Source organism: Eucalyptus grandis, chromosome 8 (genome assembly GCF_016545825.1).
Source record: "Eucalyptus grandis isolate ANBG69807.140 chromosome 8, ASM1654582v1, whole genome shotgun sequence".
In the NCBI taxonomy this organism is placed as follows: Eukaryota; Viridiplantae; Streptophyta; class Magnoliopsida; order Myrtales; family Myrtaceae; genus Eucalyptus; species Eucalyptus grandis.
The window spans coordinates 73957592-73975441 of NC_052619.1; the positions used below are offsets into that span (position 1 = coordinate 73957592).

The 17850-nt window shown below is 37.4% G+C and overlaps 2 protein-coding genes across 2 annotated transcripts; both read left to right on the forward strand.

Moving 5' to 3' along the window:
* The first annotated feature begins 4592 nt into the window (after positions 1 to 4592).
* Positions 4593 to 8290, forward strand: LOC120286577 (toll/interleukin-1 receptor-like protein). The gene is made up of 3 exons (XM_039298863.1): positions 4593 to 4751; positions 4996 to 5492; positions 7929 to 8290. Exons 2-3 carry the CDS (start codon positions 5041 to 5043, stop codon positions 8083 to 8085), a joined length of 609 nt encoding a protein of 202 aa, XP_039154797.1. The 5' UTR covers positions 4593 to 4751; positions 4996 to 5040; the 3' UTR covers positions 8086 to 8290.
* A 4606-nt stretch (positions 8291 to 12896) lies between these two features.
* On the forward strand, positions 12897 to 16041 carry LOC120287533 (disease resistance protein RPV1-like). The gene is made up of 3 exons (XM_039300350.1): positions 12897 to 13589; positions 14077 to 14349; positions 14473 to 16041. Exons 1-3 carry the CDS (start codon positions 12897 to 12899, stop codon positions 16039 to 16041), a joined length of 2535 nt encoding a protein of 844 aa, XP_039156284.1.
* Positions 16042 to 17850: the final 1809 nt, after the last annotated feature.

The window sequence follows — 17850 nt, forward strand, 5'->3', positions numbered from 1 at the left end:
GACTTGATTATAGCGACCCACCATCTATCTTTTCTATCTACATAAAGAGACAAATACGCACATAAAATATACAGCTCTAGTGGTTGAATCCACCTCATCTCGACTAAAGTCAACTATTATTAATTTTTTTATGCCTTGCATTTCAAGGTCCCTTTTTGGAGTATTAATGTTCTTCTACGGGATTCGGAAGCCTTGGATGCAATGTGGTGTCCCCACTAAAATTGCTAGTTTTTTCTTAAACTTCAGTCTTACGTTTTAATGAAATGTGTAAGAATTGTGCCATGTTTTGACTAGATCCAACCTGTGCCATCTCTCGAATAGATCCAATTTTATCTTGCTTTGAGAGGGATAAAAATTCGATTTGGACTTATAGGGAGCCCCATTCGGCTGATTCTGGTGATATTATCTGTTTTGATAACAACTTGCTTTCCTTGCACAATGTTACAAGAGATAAGTGCATCATAAATCTTAAAACTTATTACGAAAATTCACTTGAATCCTAAAACTTTCAAAAACGTGCAATTAAGTTCTAAAACTTATCACGAAATTGCAATCGAGTTCTAAAACTTTCAAAAAGTGCAATTAAGTTCTAAAACTTATCATAAAAGTGTAATCGAGTCTTAAAACTTTCAAAAAATACTATCAAATGAAGGATTTGATTTGATTAGTTTAATAAGTTTTAGGACTTGATTGTACTTTCTGAAAATTTTATGACTCAATTATACTTCCGTAATAAGTCTTAGGACTTAATTGTAATTTTTAAAAGTTTAAGACTAAATTACACTTCATTGACAAATTATGGGACTTTCAATGCACTTATCCCATGTTAAAATGTTTTGTACTAATTTGAGCTTGTGAGAGATTTATCTATCAATGTAATAAATTTGATATATGTAATGGTGGAAGAGAGACATACACGATACCCAATATTCCCAAACAAGTTAAACAGACTTTTTGGCACAAAGCCAGCTTTGTGATCACCCCACCACCCCAAAGCGCTTTGAGGGAGGGCTGACAAACCTCTCTGCTCATGCATTGCTAGCGCCACCATCCACACCACTGCACGAGGGTTGTCCTACCCTTACACAATGCGGTAGTGGTGGCCCAAAAACCATGCGATGTACGCAAGGAAGATGAAGGTCTTTGTCTCCGACACTGCGGGTGAGGGTTAGCAATCCTCTCGCCGATCCCTCCCCCTTCGATACATGGACTCTATGGGTTACGATATGGTCATTGTTGGTGCACTGCCGATGCCACCCATCTTCAAAAAAGAGAAAGGTCATATTGTATCTTCCATTAGCCAAATTGGAAGAAGATAACTAAGGAATTCGACTACATCAATTTGACAAATTTCAGTATCTAATTACACTATCTGAAAGTTTCATAACTTGATCACATGTTTGCGATAAATTTTAAGATTATAGATGCACTTATGTTTAAATAAAATTTGAGGGTTGAGTCTAACGGACCCCCCCAACTAAAAAAAAACTCAAAAACACCCTTTGTAAGAAAAGGAGTGTCGATCGATTTTTGTCATTTTTTGTTCTTTTAAAAAATTTTGAGATATAATGTAGAGGTGGATACTATTATAGTAATTATCTTTAGGTGTCTTTCAAAAAATAGCAAACTTTAGAAAACTGAATTAAGAATTTAAAAATACTTTTTGTCCCCTTATTTTACTCAAAAATAGTGTTAATAGAGTATAATCAAAGATTTTTTTTCTTCACTTTCATTCTCCTAATTATTCAACAGCCATCGATGAATTAAGATATTATTAGTTATTTTTATAGAATTATATGTTTCACATTTACTTACCCTTGATAATTTTTTTTTCTATTTTCAGCAATTGGTATACTCTTAGATATAATTTTAAAATTAAAGTATTATCTGTACTTATTCCATTTTGATTGAGTATTCTATTGTAGGTAATTTCTTATTTTTCTGTATTTTTTTGCTAATATATTGAGAGTAGACTTCCTTTGAATTAAGGACATTTTGTGAAACTTCGTTCCTGCCGCGAGATGTAGTGGGTCCCGCACATATAGGTATTTTGCTTATCTGGCTTTTGTGGGGTTGTATTTGTAATTCTGCATTCGTTTGTCTATTCTGGTCGTTTGTCTATTCCCGACGGACGAGTTACAGAAATGGTACGGGGGCCCAATTTGTTAGAAAGGGAAATGTGTGCAACCGGATAATAACCGATGGGCTAATAAATCTCTCTCCGACGGACGATTTACAGAAAATGGATTAAAAAGGGAAGCCAATTTGTTAGAAAAGGGAAATTGTGGAAAAAAGCTGTTACGGTACAGAAGGCAAGATAAAGATTTTTTTTAAAAAAAAAATAAAATAATACAAAATGTAATCGGAAGTGTAATATTAGAATAAAATTAAAATATTTTTTAAAAGAAAAATAAAATTAAAAAAGAAAAGAGTAAAAAAAAAGAATTAAAAAAGAAAAGGAAAAGAGAAGAAAAAAAAAAAAGAATCTTATTATTAAAAAAAGAAATGAGAATTTTACTTTGGATATGTATCACTAAAAATTCCTTGATGGCCATGCTAGATGAAGTTCTTTAAGGAAAGTTGGGATTTATGATTGTGGACCTGTGGCTACTTCAAGGTGATGATGAGTCACGCATGAAGCATGGGTCAATGAAGATGGTATGGTGCATAATGTGGACGTGTAGGTGCCTTTCCTTTCAATGTAATCTCAATTTCAATGCAATTTAGATTTTCTCACCGGACATATCTTGAAATTAAAGATAATCTATTTTTTCGAACTTACCTATTTTCCACATATATCAAACAATTGAACTAGTTATAAAACACCAATTTGAATTCAAATAAAATGTTGAAGATGAGTCTTTTCACCAAGTGTGGTAGAAATCCACCATGTCTTTTTTATTATCCACTTTTTGCCTGTAATTTCATCCAAGTTTCTTGTTAATATCTCGTCCTATTGTCCATTCACTGCTTGTACCAAGGTCCTACCTAATTTATCGTCCACATTCAAAACTCTTTGACACCGAAATAGTGTCTTGTACTTTGTTCACCTTCTGTAATTTAGAGGTCCGTCAAAACATTTGATGTTTTCTCAACATAACCCTTCAAATGTAGATATCATTAGGCTTTGATTATTTTATCATCGTTATAATAGTTGCTAGGAAATTCATAACACAACCATGTTGAATAATTTTTTGAGGAGTGATCCTACATAATTGACTCAAGTGCTCTTTTGGAGCTTGAGAACTTGTGGAACCAATTATGAAGTTTACAGAAAATTCAAAAACATTGCCAGAGATTTGAAACATTTACATACAATGAGAATGCAAATTCATTGTATTTACTTGTCCCCACAATTTCCTGTCTTTCTCAACTTGACATCGAAGCAACTAAGAAGCCTCGAAAAGTTTCGTCCCCATTGCAAAAGTCTCCTCTCCTCTTCATGTCTCTTTCTTCTCTTATCTTCTATTCATACTTCATGCATTTACTCGCAAGTGAGTTGAATTGTCTTAAAAAATAATAATAATAGCAGTTGTGGAAAAAACGAAAGATATGAAGTCATGAAAGTGTCTATGCTTCTGCTTTTGCCAACATCTAAGGAAGTCGGGCCATTCGTTTTCAATTTCCTTGCGTTTACATGGGGATTTCACCGGGAGTTGAGGGGAAGCTTCATGTGTTCAATACATGGACATGGCCTGAAAATAGTGACCTTGTTCCACACGTTCTCACATTCCTTGCGCTTGTCGGTGTGAAAATTTGTCCTCACAACTCATATGCTATTTTTGCTGCTGATCTGCAAGTTTATTCTACAGCTGTGGAAGGATAGGCCAAATCAAGAAAAGAGATGAACCTGTCAATAGCACAGTTCTTCTCAGTGGAAGAGACCGATGTATGATGGGAATCAAACTGAAATTTTTATTTCAATATCCCCTATTTGTTATTATCTTATAAGAATAATGGGTATCCACTACACTAGTTCTCGTTTTAGACTCTTACAAATAAAATTACACCAAATATCCTGAATATTTGACCGAGTATGCAGTTAAATCCTAAATTTTGAATTTATGCAATCAAATCCTAAACGTTTTTTTTTCTTCAAGTGCAATTTAATCCTTCTAGTAAGCTCACAACCAGATTTGATAATATGGATTTCAAAATTTGACCTAGCATTCTGTAGTTTCTTTTTGCATACATGGCTTTGATATGGTACTAATGTGGCATCACGTCATGAAAATTTAAAATTTAAAAAGTTAAGAAAGACCAAAGAAATTTTTTTAGAAAAATGGAGAAAAAAAGACAAAATTAAAAAGAAATGAAAAATGAAATTGAAAAATTTTAAAACTAATATTTTACAGCAAATCGTATATGTGAAAATCCGAGAGACTAATTTGTGAAAAGCTCTTTCAATTGAACAAAGGTACCCTAAAAGCATGCGTTTCATCTGTTTTTTTTTTTTACATGTGAGCATCGGTAAAATCTTCAATTTACACCCATGAAGAGGACAAACTCACATACATAATAATACTTCTAGAGCAGTATGCTTCTTCGGCCTCATAAAAACTTAAATTATCTTAAGGCGACACTCTGTTCTTTCTCAAACTCCCTCTCAGATCTGGCCCCTCCCTCTGGCCTCTACGGCTAAGCCATCGATCTCTCTCTCGAGATTTGCCTGAGTCGCCGGCTCGTTGGTCCCCTCTCTCGATTTCGTTGCGGCCTCTCCTTTGTCGGTCGGCCGTCAATTAGCCCACTAGGTATGCACTCTCTGGTTTGTTTCCGATTTCTTCGTCGAATGTTTCAATTTCGATGTGCTGTGACTTCGATTTCTTCGTTTTTGATTTCTTCGGCAGTTTGCCATCGCAATTGACGGCAGTGATTCGTGGCTAACCATACCCACCACCTGTTCCTTTTTTTTTTTTTTTTTAAACTGCCCTTTATTGATATCTCACCTCAAGCAAGCTCATTGACCATTTTTGTTCAGCTTGATTCTGTCTCAAGTCTCATTTCCTACGTGCAGTGGCATCGGTCACCAACACATCAAGAATGAAGTTCGAGGTATTCCTGAGTTTCAGGGGACTAGACACTCGGGACAACTTTACTAGTTGCCTCTATCATGACATGGTCGAGAAAGGAATCCGTGTCTTCAAAGATGACAAAGAGCTCCCAATTGGTCAGAAGGTTGAGGGAGAGCTCTTGCAAGCCCTTGATGATTCTCAAATCTATATCCCCATCTTCTCTAAGCGATTCGCTTCTGCTCCTTGGTGTCTCCGTGAGGTTGCACATATGGTAAATTGCACTTCAAAGTCAGATGGAAAGAAGGAGATCCTCCCCGTTTTCTTTGATGTGAAGCCGGATGATGTCAAACTTAAAACCGAATTGTACAGAGATGCCCTCTCTGAGCTTGGGAAGAAGTACGGCTCAGATGAAGTGAAGAGCTGGGAAGATGCTCTTGCTGAGGTTCCAACTAAAGTAGGTTGGAAGCTGGAAGGAAAAGGGTAAGTTTTCCACAAATTTTCCTGAGTTATTAATTTTAATAAAATCTGTCAAGTACTTATTTTTTAAGTTAATTGGACTTTTTCCTCATTCGAGTTATTAATTTCTCTGTAATTTATGTGTAAGTTGAAAAGATTCAAACACCGCAAAACAATTTTATTTTTTTTTTTATTTGTCTTCCTATGTCCTATCTCTCTGAGATTTCCTCTGCCTCTTGCAGAGTGCGGGACTTGAACCCCGCTGGCGTCCCCATCCCCCAATGTTTTGGTTTTAGGAGTATTTTGTGAATTCTGGTAATATTCCTCCTTTATTATATATGTTATCCATAAAATCAAAGCAGTATAAAATATTTGTACTTTTAAATTAAGCAGAGTAGAAGTTATTAAAACTCTATTAAATTTCAGTGTAACAACTAATCCGTAGATGGTTGCTGGAAGTCATAATCTTGTACCCATCCCTCACTTCTTCATAACCAGTTTGAAAAGGGAAAAGAGAGCATGACCGTGCTGTTATTCGACCGTCCTTCCTCCAACACATATTTCAAAATGCAAAACAGAAAAACTTTAACAGCCGGTTTTGTCATATATTCAGAAAGTTTGGCCTAAGCAGGTTCCACTAGATATAGTGGGGATTGAATTCACTAAATTAATTTGGCCTAAAAAGGTGCCACTCGATGTAGTGCTACCACAAAGTTTGGCCTAAGAATTTTTCATGAGTGGGATTGCACTAGCCCCCGTTCTCATGCTTCTATCCATAAAAGAAATATAACAAGCATCCTCTACAAATAATAGTATTATTTCTTCGATGCAGTAAGCACATCTTATTAGGTAAATTAATTTACAAGTTTGTGTCAATTATGTAAGGTCTAAACAAAAGTAAAAGAAAAAAATTGAGAAATCACAGATTGGATGGTAATCAATTTGTCATAACAGAAAAAAATTTACATTAATATCGACCTATAATTTATTTTTATTTTTTGCAATTGATTAGAATTTACATAATATTTCAGATTTAATGGGAAAAGCAAAAAAGTTACCTTTGACTTTTGATAAATCTAGACCAACAACCCCAACTCAAATTAACATATATGCTAGTTAATATAATTTAAATTATATACAAATTATATCACCTAATTAAAGACAATCATGGTACATAGTAAGCATTTCATGCGCCATCAATGCGGATTTCACGTTCAAAACAAAGATTGTATTCTTGTTGTTGAGAGATCATGGGCATCACGCAATTGTTTCTTACGTATTATAGAATATAACATTTAGATTCCTCCACAAGTCTAACCGGTTGCCTTGGACTTGTGAAAGGAATTTGTGGTCTAATAGGTTTTCGTTATTTCGAAAAAGAACGAGACTATTACCCTAGCAGCGCCCATTTGAAAATAGGAGAAGTTTTGTGACAACGTCTACGCTGCCACTTGGGTAGTTATCATGCATTAATTGGCTCTTTGATTGCTCACATGTGCACTTAACATAATTTTTTCCTCAATTCTCTCTCTCTCTCTCTCTCTCTCTCTCTCTCTCTCTCTCTCTCCCTCCCTCTCTCCCTCCCTCCCTCTCTCTCTCGTAGCGGTCGAGCTACGCAGCACCCAACCTTGGCTCTTCACCATTCTTCCCTAGATGTAGACGTTTTTCATCATAATATCTAGCTAAAATTATTGACAGTATCTTGATGGAGTCTCCCAGATATGATCGAGAGTAGAGAGAGAGAGGTCTCCCTCCCTCCCTCCCTCTCTCCCCCTCTCGTAGCGGTCGAGCTACGCAGCACCCAACCTTGGCTCTTCACCATTCTTCCCTAGATGTAGACGTTTTTCATCATAATATCTAGCTAAAATTATTGACAGTATCTCGATGGAGTCTCCCAGATATGATCGAGAGTAGAGAGAGAGGTGACTTGGATACGCGGTGGAAAGTGAAAACGTGTTACTGAGCATTCTATAACATGAGTTCATTGTTGCTCATATTGAATCTTTAACATGCCAAAGTTACTAAACTTAGTCTTCATTTATATAATCTATGAATAAGTAGAAGGACAATATATTCATAAAGATATAATTATATTCCTTTCTACTCTTTTTTCTTCTTCGACCATATATGAAATGACCTAATTTCCTTCATTTCAACCTTTTTTTTTTTGTTAGCATACAAACAATCATAAAAACCAACCATTCCTTTCAATCCTTCCCATTTCCTCTCAATCACTGCATCTAAACTGAGTGTTAGTGTTTAAACTCAGTCAATGAGAGTCTAGGCCGTAGTTAGTGTTTAAATCGAACCAATGGGAATCTGGATGGTAGCCACAACAACTACTTTAAGCCCTTTATAATTTAGATACTTTTCATTGTAACTTGAAATTGTTACGTTTGTCATTTAAAAAACTGTCATTGTTTGTAAATCATTTTAAATATATTTAGCCTATGTTGGCAGGTATGGTGAACTTATAAAATTGATTGTTCGAGAGGTTCTACTCAAGTTAAAGGGGAAGAATAGACATCTTCCCGACCATCTAGTTGAAACAGATGATCTAGAACGTATAGAGGAATTGTTGGATGTTGACTCGATGACCATGTACGTTTCGTTATAATCCATGGGACGGGTGGTATTGGTAAATCAACCCTTGCTAGGGTTATCTTCAACCGATTTCGGTTTAAATTCAATTATAGTAGTTTTCTTGAAGATGTCCAAAGTCATCGTCTCTTGGACTTGCAAAAGAAACTACTATCCGAAACACTAGGGTCAAACTCTGCTCAAGAAATTTATGACACAAATGACGGGATCGATCGCATAACAAGAGGACTTTGATTCAAATATTCAATTCTCAATAAATTCCCAATTGATTCCCTATATTAAAAAGAAAGTTCTGGTTGTTGTCGATAATGTGGACAAGAGCGCGTGCAACGCACGCGCCCGAGAGGCTGCAGCGGGCGCGTGGAAGCACGCGCCCGAGTGGCAAGCGGGCGCGTGCAACGCGTGCGTTGCACGCGTGCCTGTGGTTTCTCAATTTTGCCCCTCCGCTTTAGGAAAATTGCGATTCTGCCCTTGCCCGCAAAATTCTCAATTTTGCCCCTCCGCCTTTATAAAAATTGCGATTCTGCCCTTGCCCGCGCAAAATTCCGATTTTGCCCTTTTGGCGTGAAATTCCTGTTTTACCCCTTAAAAGTAAAATTCCAATTCTGGCCTTGCGTGCAAAATTCCAGTTTTACTCCCTTTGCACGTGATTTTACTGTTCTACCCTAAGGTGCAATTCTATGAAGAAAATTAAATGTCTAGTGATCCGTATATATTTAATTAATTAAGGATTAGCCACAGCATCTTTGATTATATTAAATTATATACATTAAGAGCCTTTGGATCACATATGGTTAAAGACAATAATTGTAATTATTCACATTAATATTATGAATTTTATCCCACAGAATTTTCAATATATTAATGTGATTAATTAGGATGAAATATTATTTTATCTTTCTTAATTTACCCACAGGGATTAAGGAAGGGAATATAATTTGATAGTTTCATCATGAAGTAATTATGAATCAATTTAAATTAGAAACTTAACCCACGGGTAGTTTTTGATGTTATATGATTCATATTTTAAAACATGTTTTACATTGGTAAAATATGATCTAAGTTTATTTGCCTCAAATATATTGATACATAAGTTTCCTTTGATTATAATGCAGTTTTACCACCTACGATTAATTCTGGTATAATTGTTCCTGAGCTTACGGGAAATAACTTCAAAGAATGGAGAGAATTAGTTCTTCTCCAATTGGGGTGCATGGATCTTGATTATGCTCTTAGGTCAGACGAACCACTTGAACCTACCGAGAGTAGTACTCATGTTGAGCATACTCATTATGCTCAATGGGAGCGTCCAACCGTCTCAAGTGTGATGTACATAAAGACAAAACTCTGCTAGCATTCGTGGTTCGGTCATTCAAAGCATAATAATGCCAAGGAATTACTGAAGGCTATTGATGCTCAATTTGAGTCTTCAGAGAAGGCGCATGCCATGACCCTAATTATGAAGTTCTCATCATTGAAGCTTACCAATGTAAGAGGTGTGCATGAGCACATCATGAAGATGAGGGACATTGCATCGGCTGAAGAATCTTGAGGTTGGGATATCGAATCCTTTCTTGTATACTATATCCTAAATACTCTCCCACAAGAGTATGCTCCCTTCAAGATCTCTTACAACACACATAACACTAAGTGGTCAATTAATGAACTCATGACCATGTGTGTTCAAGAGGAAGAGAGGCTACTTATGGAGAAAGGAGAAAGTGCTCATATGGCAACACGGGATAAGTATAAAGGGCAAGGCAAGCAAAAGGGGAAGGGTAAGATGTCTCTACCTCCCCAAGCTGGCATTAAGAAGGAATCCAAGTGCTTCTTATGTAAAAAGAAGGGGCACATGAAGAAGGATTGCGCCAAATTTAAGGCGTGGCTCCAAAAGAAAGGTAACCAACTCACATGTGTATGTTATGAAACTAATATGGTTGATGTGAGTCACAACACTTGGTGGATTGATTCTGGTTCTACAATCCACATTTCGAATTCCTTGTGGGTTTTGAACCAGCGGAATCCAGTGGGAAGTGAACAAGGCATCTATTCGGGGAAACAAGATGCGCTCGCGTGTGGAAGCTATTGGGACATGCAGATTAGTTCTCGTAGTGGTTTTGTTTTAATTTTGGAAAAGACCTTTTATATTCCTAGTTTTTCTAGGAATTTAATTTCAGTTTCAAGACTTGTACCTTTGGGATACTCCTTTGAATTTTCAGATTTAATATTCAATTTATCGTATAAATCTGAAATTGTTGGGAGTGGTATTTTGTCTGACGGTCTTTTTCGAATTAATTTACAAGACAATACCGTTAATAATGCGATGCACGTTCATAATAATGCTGGGATAAAACGATGTGTTGTGAATGAGAATTCCTCTATGTTGTGGCACCGGAGGTTGGGACATATCTCCATGGATAGAATTAAGAGACTAGTAAATGATGGAGTACTTAATACTCTAGATTTTACTGATTATGACACTTGTGTGGACTGTATAAAAGGAAAACAGACCAACAAGTCAAAGAAAGGTGCTAAGAGGAGTAGAAATATTAGAAATCATACATACAGATATTTGTAGTCTAGATATGGACTCAAATGGTCAGAGATACTTCATTTCTTTCATAGACGATTATTCACGATTCATGTATCTCTACTTGCTTCGTAATAAGCACGAAGCACTAGATGCCTTCAAGGTATTTAAAACCGAAGTAGAGAAACAATGCGACAAGAAAATTAAGATCATGAGATCGGATAGAGGTGGAGAATACTATGGTAGATACACGAAGATGGACAAGCACCTGGTCCATTTGCGAAGTTTCTTGAAGAGCATGGGATTATTGCCCAATACACTATGCTCGGTTCACTGAGACCAAAATGGTGTCGAAAGAAGAAACCGAACATTATTGGACATGGTGCGGAGTATGCTTAGCAACTCCAAACTTCCTAAGTTTTGTGGAATGAGGCTCTTAAAACAGCTATGTACATATTAAAAACCGAGTTCCAACCAAGACTGTTCAAGAACACTTTTGAATTATTCAAAGGTTGGAAACCGAGTTTGCGACATGTACGTGTTTGGGGATGCCCATCGAGGTAAGAGTTTATAATCCACGGGAAAAGAAGTTATATCTAAGGACTATAAGTGGGTATTTTGTTGGATATGCCAAAAAGTCCAAAGGATAAAGGTTTTTATTGTCCATCTCACACCATTAGGTTTGTGGAATTGAGAAATGCTAAATTTCTTGAGAATAACCTCATCAGTAAGAGCGATCAATTCGGGGACCTTGTTCCCGAAGAAGATTATTCAGATACTCAACCTTCCACCTCAGATACTGGATTGGTTGTTTCTTACAGCGCCCCTTCAAGTCAACCGGTCGCTGAGCAACCAATCATTGAAAATCCACAACCAGCTGATATTGATCCAGTAGACCAAACTGTTCAGCAATTACCAGATACTGTTGAACTTCCAGTAGAACAGCATACTCCTCAGGAGAATGTTGATGCGGCATTAAGAAGGTCTACTAGAATGAAGAAATTAGCGATTCCTAATGACTACATTGTGTATCTGCAAGAATCTGACTATAATGTTGGAGCTGAAAGTGATCCTGAGTCGTTTTCACAAGCCATGAGTTGTGATAAATCTAATTTATGGTACAATGCCATGAAGGAAGAGATGAATTCTATGGCATCAAACGAAGTCTGGGATTTAGTTGAATTGCCTGATGGTGCAAAGGCCATTGGTTGTAAATGGGTCTTCAAAACTAAGAAGGATTCATCAGGCAATATAGAGAGATATAAAGCTAGACTCGTTGCCAAGGGATTTACTCAAAGGAGGGAATCGATTACACGGAGACGTTTTCTCGTATCCAAGAAAGATTCTCTTCGTACTGTTTTGGCATTGGTTGCTCATTTTGATATGGAGTTACATCAAATGGATGTGAAAACGGCATTTCTCAATGGAAAATTAGAAGAAGTGGTTTACATGAAACAACCAGAAGGATTCTTCTCTAATGCTGGTGAGCATTTGGTATGCAAGCTTAAAATGTCTCTATATGGCTTGAAACAAGCATCCCGCCAATGGTATTTAAGATTCCATGAGATCATCTTTTCATTCGGTTTTAAAGAGAATATCATGGATCAATGTATATACCAGAAGGTCAGTGGGAGCAAAATTTGTTTCCTTGTGCTATATGTAGATGATATTTTACTTGCAACCAATGACAATGGGTTGTTATATGAAGTGAAACAATTTCTCTCTAAGAGTTTTGATATGAAAGATATGGGTGAAGTATCTTATGTCATTGGCATTAAGATCCATAGAGATAGACCTCGAGGTATATTAGGACTATCTCAAGAAACCTATATCAATAAGGTTTTAGAGAGGTTTCGGATGAAAGATTGTTCACCAAGTATAGCACCCATAGTGAAGGGTGATAGGTTTAATTTAAACCAATGCCCGAAAAATGATTTTGAAAGGGAACAAATGAAGAACATCCCATATGCTTCTGCTGTTGGAAGCTTGATGTATGCTCGGAGTTTGCACTCGACCTCGACATAGCCTTTGCTGTGGGAATATTGGGAAGATACCAAAGTAATCCAGGTATGGACCACTGGAGAGCTGCAAAGAAGGTGATGAGGTATCTTCAAGGAACAAAGGGACACATGCTTATGTACAGACGGACAGACAACTTGGAGGTGGTTGCTTACTCGGACTCAGACTTTGCTGGCTGCATTGATTCCCGTAAATCAACATCGGGATATATTTTTATGTTCGCTGGCGGAGCTGTATCCTAGAGGAGTGCAAAACAAACCTTGGTTGCCACTTCCACTATGGAGGAGAAGCAGCTTGAGAACCTCGCAGGGAGCTGTGATTGGTTTGGTTGTGGAAGTAGGATTATTGTCACACTCAGGGACCTTAGGACAATACGAAATAAAGACAACCAAACACGACCTAACAATTACATGGATTACTCAATAAAGGAGATGCCTTTGGATCAAGCGATACGGCTTTTCAGCAAGCATGCTTTTAGAAGTGATATTCCTTCAAAAGATTGCTATACATTCTCAAAAGAGGTTGTTTCAAGCGTAGGAAAGCTTCCTTTGACTCTAGAAACTGTGGGTTCCCTTTTCGCCAACACAGTCAGATCCAAGTGGGATGAGAAATTGGAGGAGTTAAAGCAAATCCCACCTCATGATGTCCGAGAAACGTTGATGATAAGTATCAACAAATTGGACAACATAGAAAGAGCCATATTCCTAGACATAGCATGTTTTTGCATTGGGAAGCATAAGACTCATGCGGACTACATGTGGCATAGTATCGACTATTCTCCATGCTGGGCGATTGATGTTCTTCTCCTCATGTCATTGATAAAGATTGATGAGTACAATTGTTTCTGGATGCATGATGAAATTCGAGATCTGGGAAGGTATATCATTAAGGAAGAGAATTTTGAAGATGCTGGAAAGCGACGTTGGGTGCATATTGATGAGAATACCCTAGACATACTGGGGAGCAACGAGGTAAAAGTTATTAAGAGTAGAAGATATAATCAATCCAGTAATTGGTCATGTTCCTTATGTTGAGAACATTGAGAATATCGGTTGATGGCCTGCTTTGGTTTTTACTTATAGAGAAATAGGAAGCAAAACTTAAACAAAAAAAGTATATCTTTTCATTCCTTACCTGTGTGAAATAAGAAGTTAACATGCCGTCTGGTTAATCGAAATTCTTCGTTTCTTGTTTCGGTGAGAATGAAAATGAGTTTTTTATTTCCCTGAAAAGGTGATTAGTCTGCGAAAAGACAGTAATCAACAACGAACGGACATTTGAAACACAATTGGTTTGTCTTATTTTAGAGTTGAGATAAAGAAAAGTAATAATTTTTTTACAACTCGTGTGTGATTTATTGTTTGAGGTCAAAGAAGAATTGTTGATGGTGTTGACTGCTTGCTTTGGTTTTTCACTTCCTATGTTGCACACTCTATCTTTTTTCTCAACTGCTCACAGGAAAAACAAGCTATACGAGCACTCAGTGTGGGCATTAGTCATGACCTAACACCTGAAGAATTAGCCGGTTTGCCACAGCTGAGGTTCCTTGGAGGGGGAAGAATGAATTTCATAGGTGATTTCAAAGATCTCCTTCATAATCTAAGATGGTTGTCTTGGCATCATTGTCCACTAGATCTTTCAGCAATGAATTTTCAGCCGGTGAATTTGGTCATGCTTGACCTTTCAAGAAGCGACATCACCCACGATTGGGGTGGATGGAGGCAAATTGAGGTACCCACACATCTCACTCATGTTGCTTCAAATTCTACCAATTGACATTTGCTAGCTAGTTGTATGGTATTGTATTCTCATACTTTTTGTGGGCATGTAATTGGCCTTTTCTATCCATTGCAGGTGGCGAAAAAATTAAGAGTTCTAAATTTAACGTGGTGCATGGGGTTAACCAAGACACCTGATTTTTCTGAGTTTGGCAAGTTGGAGAAATTGATTCTCGCTTCGTGTTCAAATTTGTCTATGATTGATAGCTCAATCGGTAAGCTCAAACAGCTAAGTACTTTGAATATTCGAGATTGCTATTCCCTCCATGGGTTGCCTAAAGAAATCGGTTCTCTAGAATGCTTGTCAGAGATAATCATGCCCCAGGCTGCCTCGTCATGCTTATCCAAACCGTTCAAGCTTCCCGAGACACTAGGCAATCTAAAATCTTTGATTAAGTTTGAAATTTATGATAATTTTCGTATCCACCAACTTCCTCACTCTTTCGGAAGGTTAACGAATCTAACGCATTTGCGGTTGACTTCATGCTATCATCTAGCTGAGCTTCCGGACTCTATTGGGGAACTAGACTCATTGGTTGAGTTAGACATAAATCATTCGGGCATCTCTATTCTACCTGATTCTATTGGAAATCTGAAAAGACTAAAAGTCTTAAATGTGGCATTCACAAAGATACACACGATACCCGGTGCTCTTGGAAGGGTGGAGTCGCTTGAAGAGCTTGATGCCTCGTCTTGTCCGCATCTCATGGATGAAATCCCATGGGAAATGTGGAGCCTGACCCGTCTAAGTATATTGGACTTGGATCGGAGCCCAGTCTCTACAGTGCCAACAAATTCAAGTGGTTTCTCTAATCTCGAAATGCTTAGAATTGCAAGTAGCCGGCTTCGCCCGTTGCCAAAGCTTCCCTCGAGTTTGAAATGTCTAGTGATTGAGGCTGGTGATATCCCTGTTCTTCCTGACCTCTCAAGCCTAGTTCACTTAGATCATCTCGAAGTGGGAAGCAAATATTTTAGTAATGAGTCTGTGATAGCGAACAAGGTTATCTCGCTTTGGACGGAAGCCCAGTCCATACATCGGCTTCCACGTGGCTTATCAACCTTGAAACTTTATTGGGTCCCGCAATTGCCAGATTTTTTTGGCTTCAAAAGCTTGTCGATTCTCCGTATCAGCTACTGTCCGGTGCCACATTTCCCCGTACTTAAATACTTGGAAAGCTTAAGGGAATTGGGGATACATTGGTGTGACTTCTTAGAGAGCACACCTGATCTATCGTGCTTGAAGAGGTTACAAGAGTTGACGCTATTCTTCCTAGACAAATTGGCGGATATTCCAGGTTTGGGGGAAGTGGAATCACTGAAGTCTCTAAGCATTGGTACATGTATTGCAATTGAACAATTGCCTAACCTGTCGAAATTGAAAAATCTACAGCATCTCTATATTTCTTCTTGTCCAAAGTTCAGAGCAGTTGAAGGCTTGAAAGAGTTGAATTTTCTGAAGAAGGTCGAGATAAAAAATTGCCCGTCCATGGAAATGTTGCCCAATGTGTCGACATTTACTAAGTTGTGGAGAGATTCGTTGTCACTAGAAGCTGCCATTTGTGAACTTGAACGTCATAAGAGATTCAATGTCACCAAAAGCTGGAGAAGACAATACGTTTGGCAATGCCTTGCCAAAGCCCTTTGAGGAACTAAAGGCCTTCGCCTCATTTTGTCAAAATGTAATTGTATCTCTAAAACTCTCCAAGCTATGTTTGCTCAATGCAGGTTGAGGAGGCTTCAAAAGTAGCATTTTCGTCGTGCTCATAGCCCAATTTAATGAAAATGTCAATTTCCCATTTCACCCTTATTTATTGACCATAATTTCTTTTTCACCCCTTTTTAAACAAAATCTAATAGATTTGTTTCTTTCCCTCACCTCTTCTTGTGCTCCCTCTCTTTTCTCAACTAAGTTCACCTCTCTTCTCACGTTCGTGCTCCAGCTCTTTTCTCTTCCCCATTTCTTCAGCGATTATCCTCCTCTGCTCCATCAACCACCACCGATGACGGCCGCACTGGCCTTTTCCTTCTCCATCGCCGACGTGACCGATTGAATGTGACTGCCCTCTTTCTCTTGCTCCCTCTCTCTCATTTGTTTTTCTTTTCCTTTTTGTATGTTCACCAGACTTTCTCGGTCCTGTAGATGGCTTTAGGTCTCTTAGGAAGCCTTACTAAAGTTTGGTTCTGTTCGGATTCAGATCAATTTGTTCGTCCACGAATTGGGTCTGGTAAATATTGGGGATACCATATTCCGCTGAAATTTCAAATTTTGATTTGTATAGTTTTTATATGAAGTTTCAATGTGCTTGTTAGGTCAACAAACCCCTGTTTAAGGCACGTAGCTAGTTTTATGATTGTTTGAGAGGAGAGAATTACGCTTCAATGCGCGCTTTGGAGTGGGCGTCGTCTACATTGAAGCTCTTCATTTTCTTGAGCCTCCTATTTATTGAATTTCTTTACTTGAACACAATATATGTATGTTTATCATGTGATAATCATACGTTTCTTTTGTTTGATAATTTATAACTACTTGTGTCTCCTGATTGAACAGCTCTTGGCTGAGGGGATGTGTGGTTTATGGCCTTGTCTGGTTCTTATCTTTCTTAGGCAAGTTGCAGGGAATTGAGGGGTTGTTTGAAGATTGAAAAGCTTGATGCTTCCATATTTTTGTCTGTAGACATCTGAAAGCTGAAATTAGTGGATCATGGGGTAAGTAGAAAGAGCTGGTAATCACTTTCCTGGAATTAGCATTTGGATGCTTTTATAAAAGATTGCAGCTTCAAGTAAATTTCACTTAAATGACAGGTTATCTTAGTGATATTAACCTGTGGGGGTTATCTCATGTTTTCTAGTGCTTTTATGCTGCACTGATGTGAATCAGACATTAGAATCAAGATGGAGTAGCTTCTTCTTCCCATGAGCCAAATTGTCCTTACTTTAAACTACTGTTACCATGTTCTAGTCTCTTACTGTAACTGCTTAGCGGCTTCTGGTTCTCTCTTGCTACATTTTTTTTTTTTTAGTTCATTCATGTTTATGAAATTGGGTCATAGTTCGTCTCATTCTTTTGTGCCTCTCATATTTGTTCATGTTCATTTTACTAGGAAATGGCAAGTTTATCAAAGGAAAATGTATAATTGATCCTAAAGATGTAGAAACACCATGAATTATAAAGATTTTGCAAGAGCATATTTGGATCCCAATTTACATATAGTTGTGTTTGATAATTTAAATGAGGACTAACGCTTCAAATGATAATTTATATTATGATATAACACATTTACATGATAGTCATATATTTAGCAAATATTTAAGACGCTTGTTATTTTTAATGACAATGTATTTCTTTCCTCATTGCATATGTGATCATGTTTATTATAAGGGATAATTACATTGAAAGTTCTAAAACTTATCATAAAAGTGCAATTAAATCTTAAAACTAACAAAAAGTTCAATC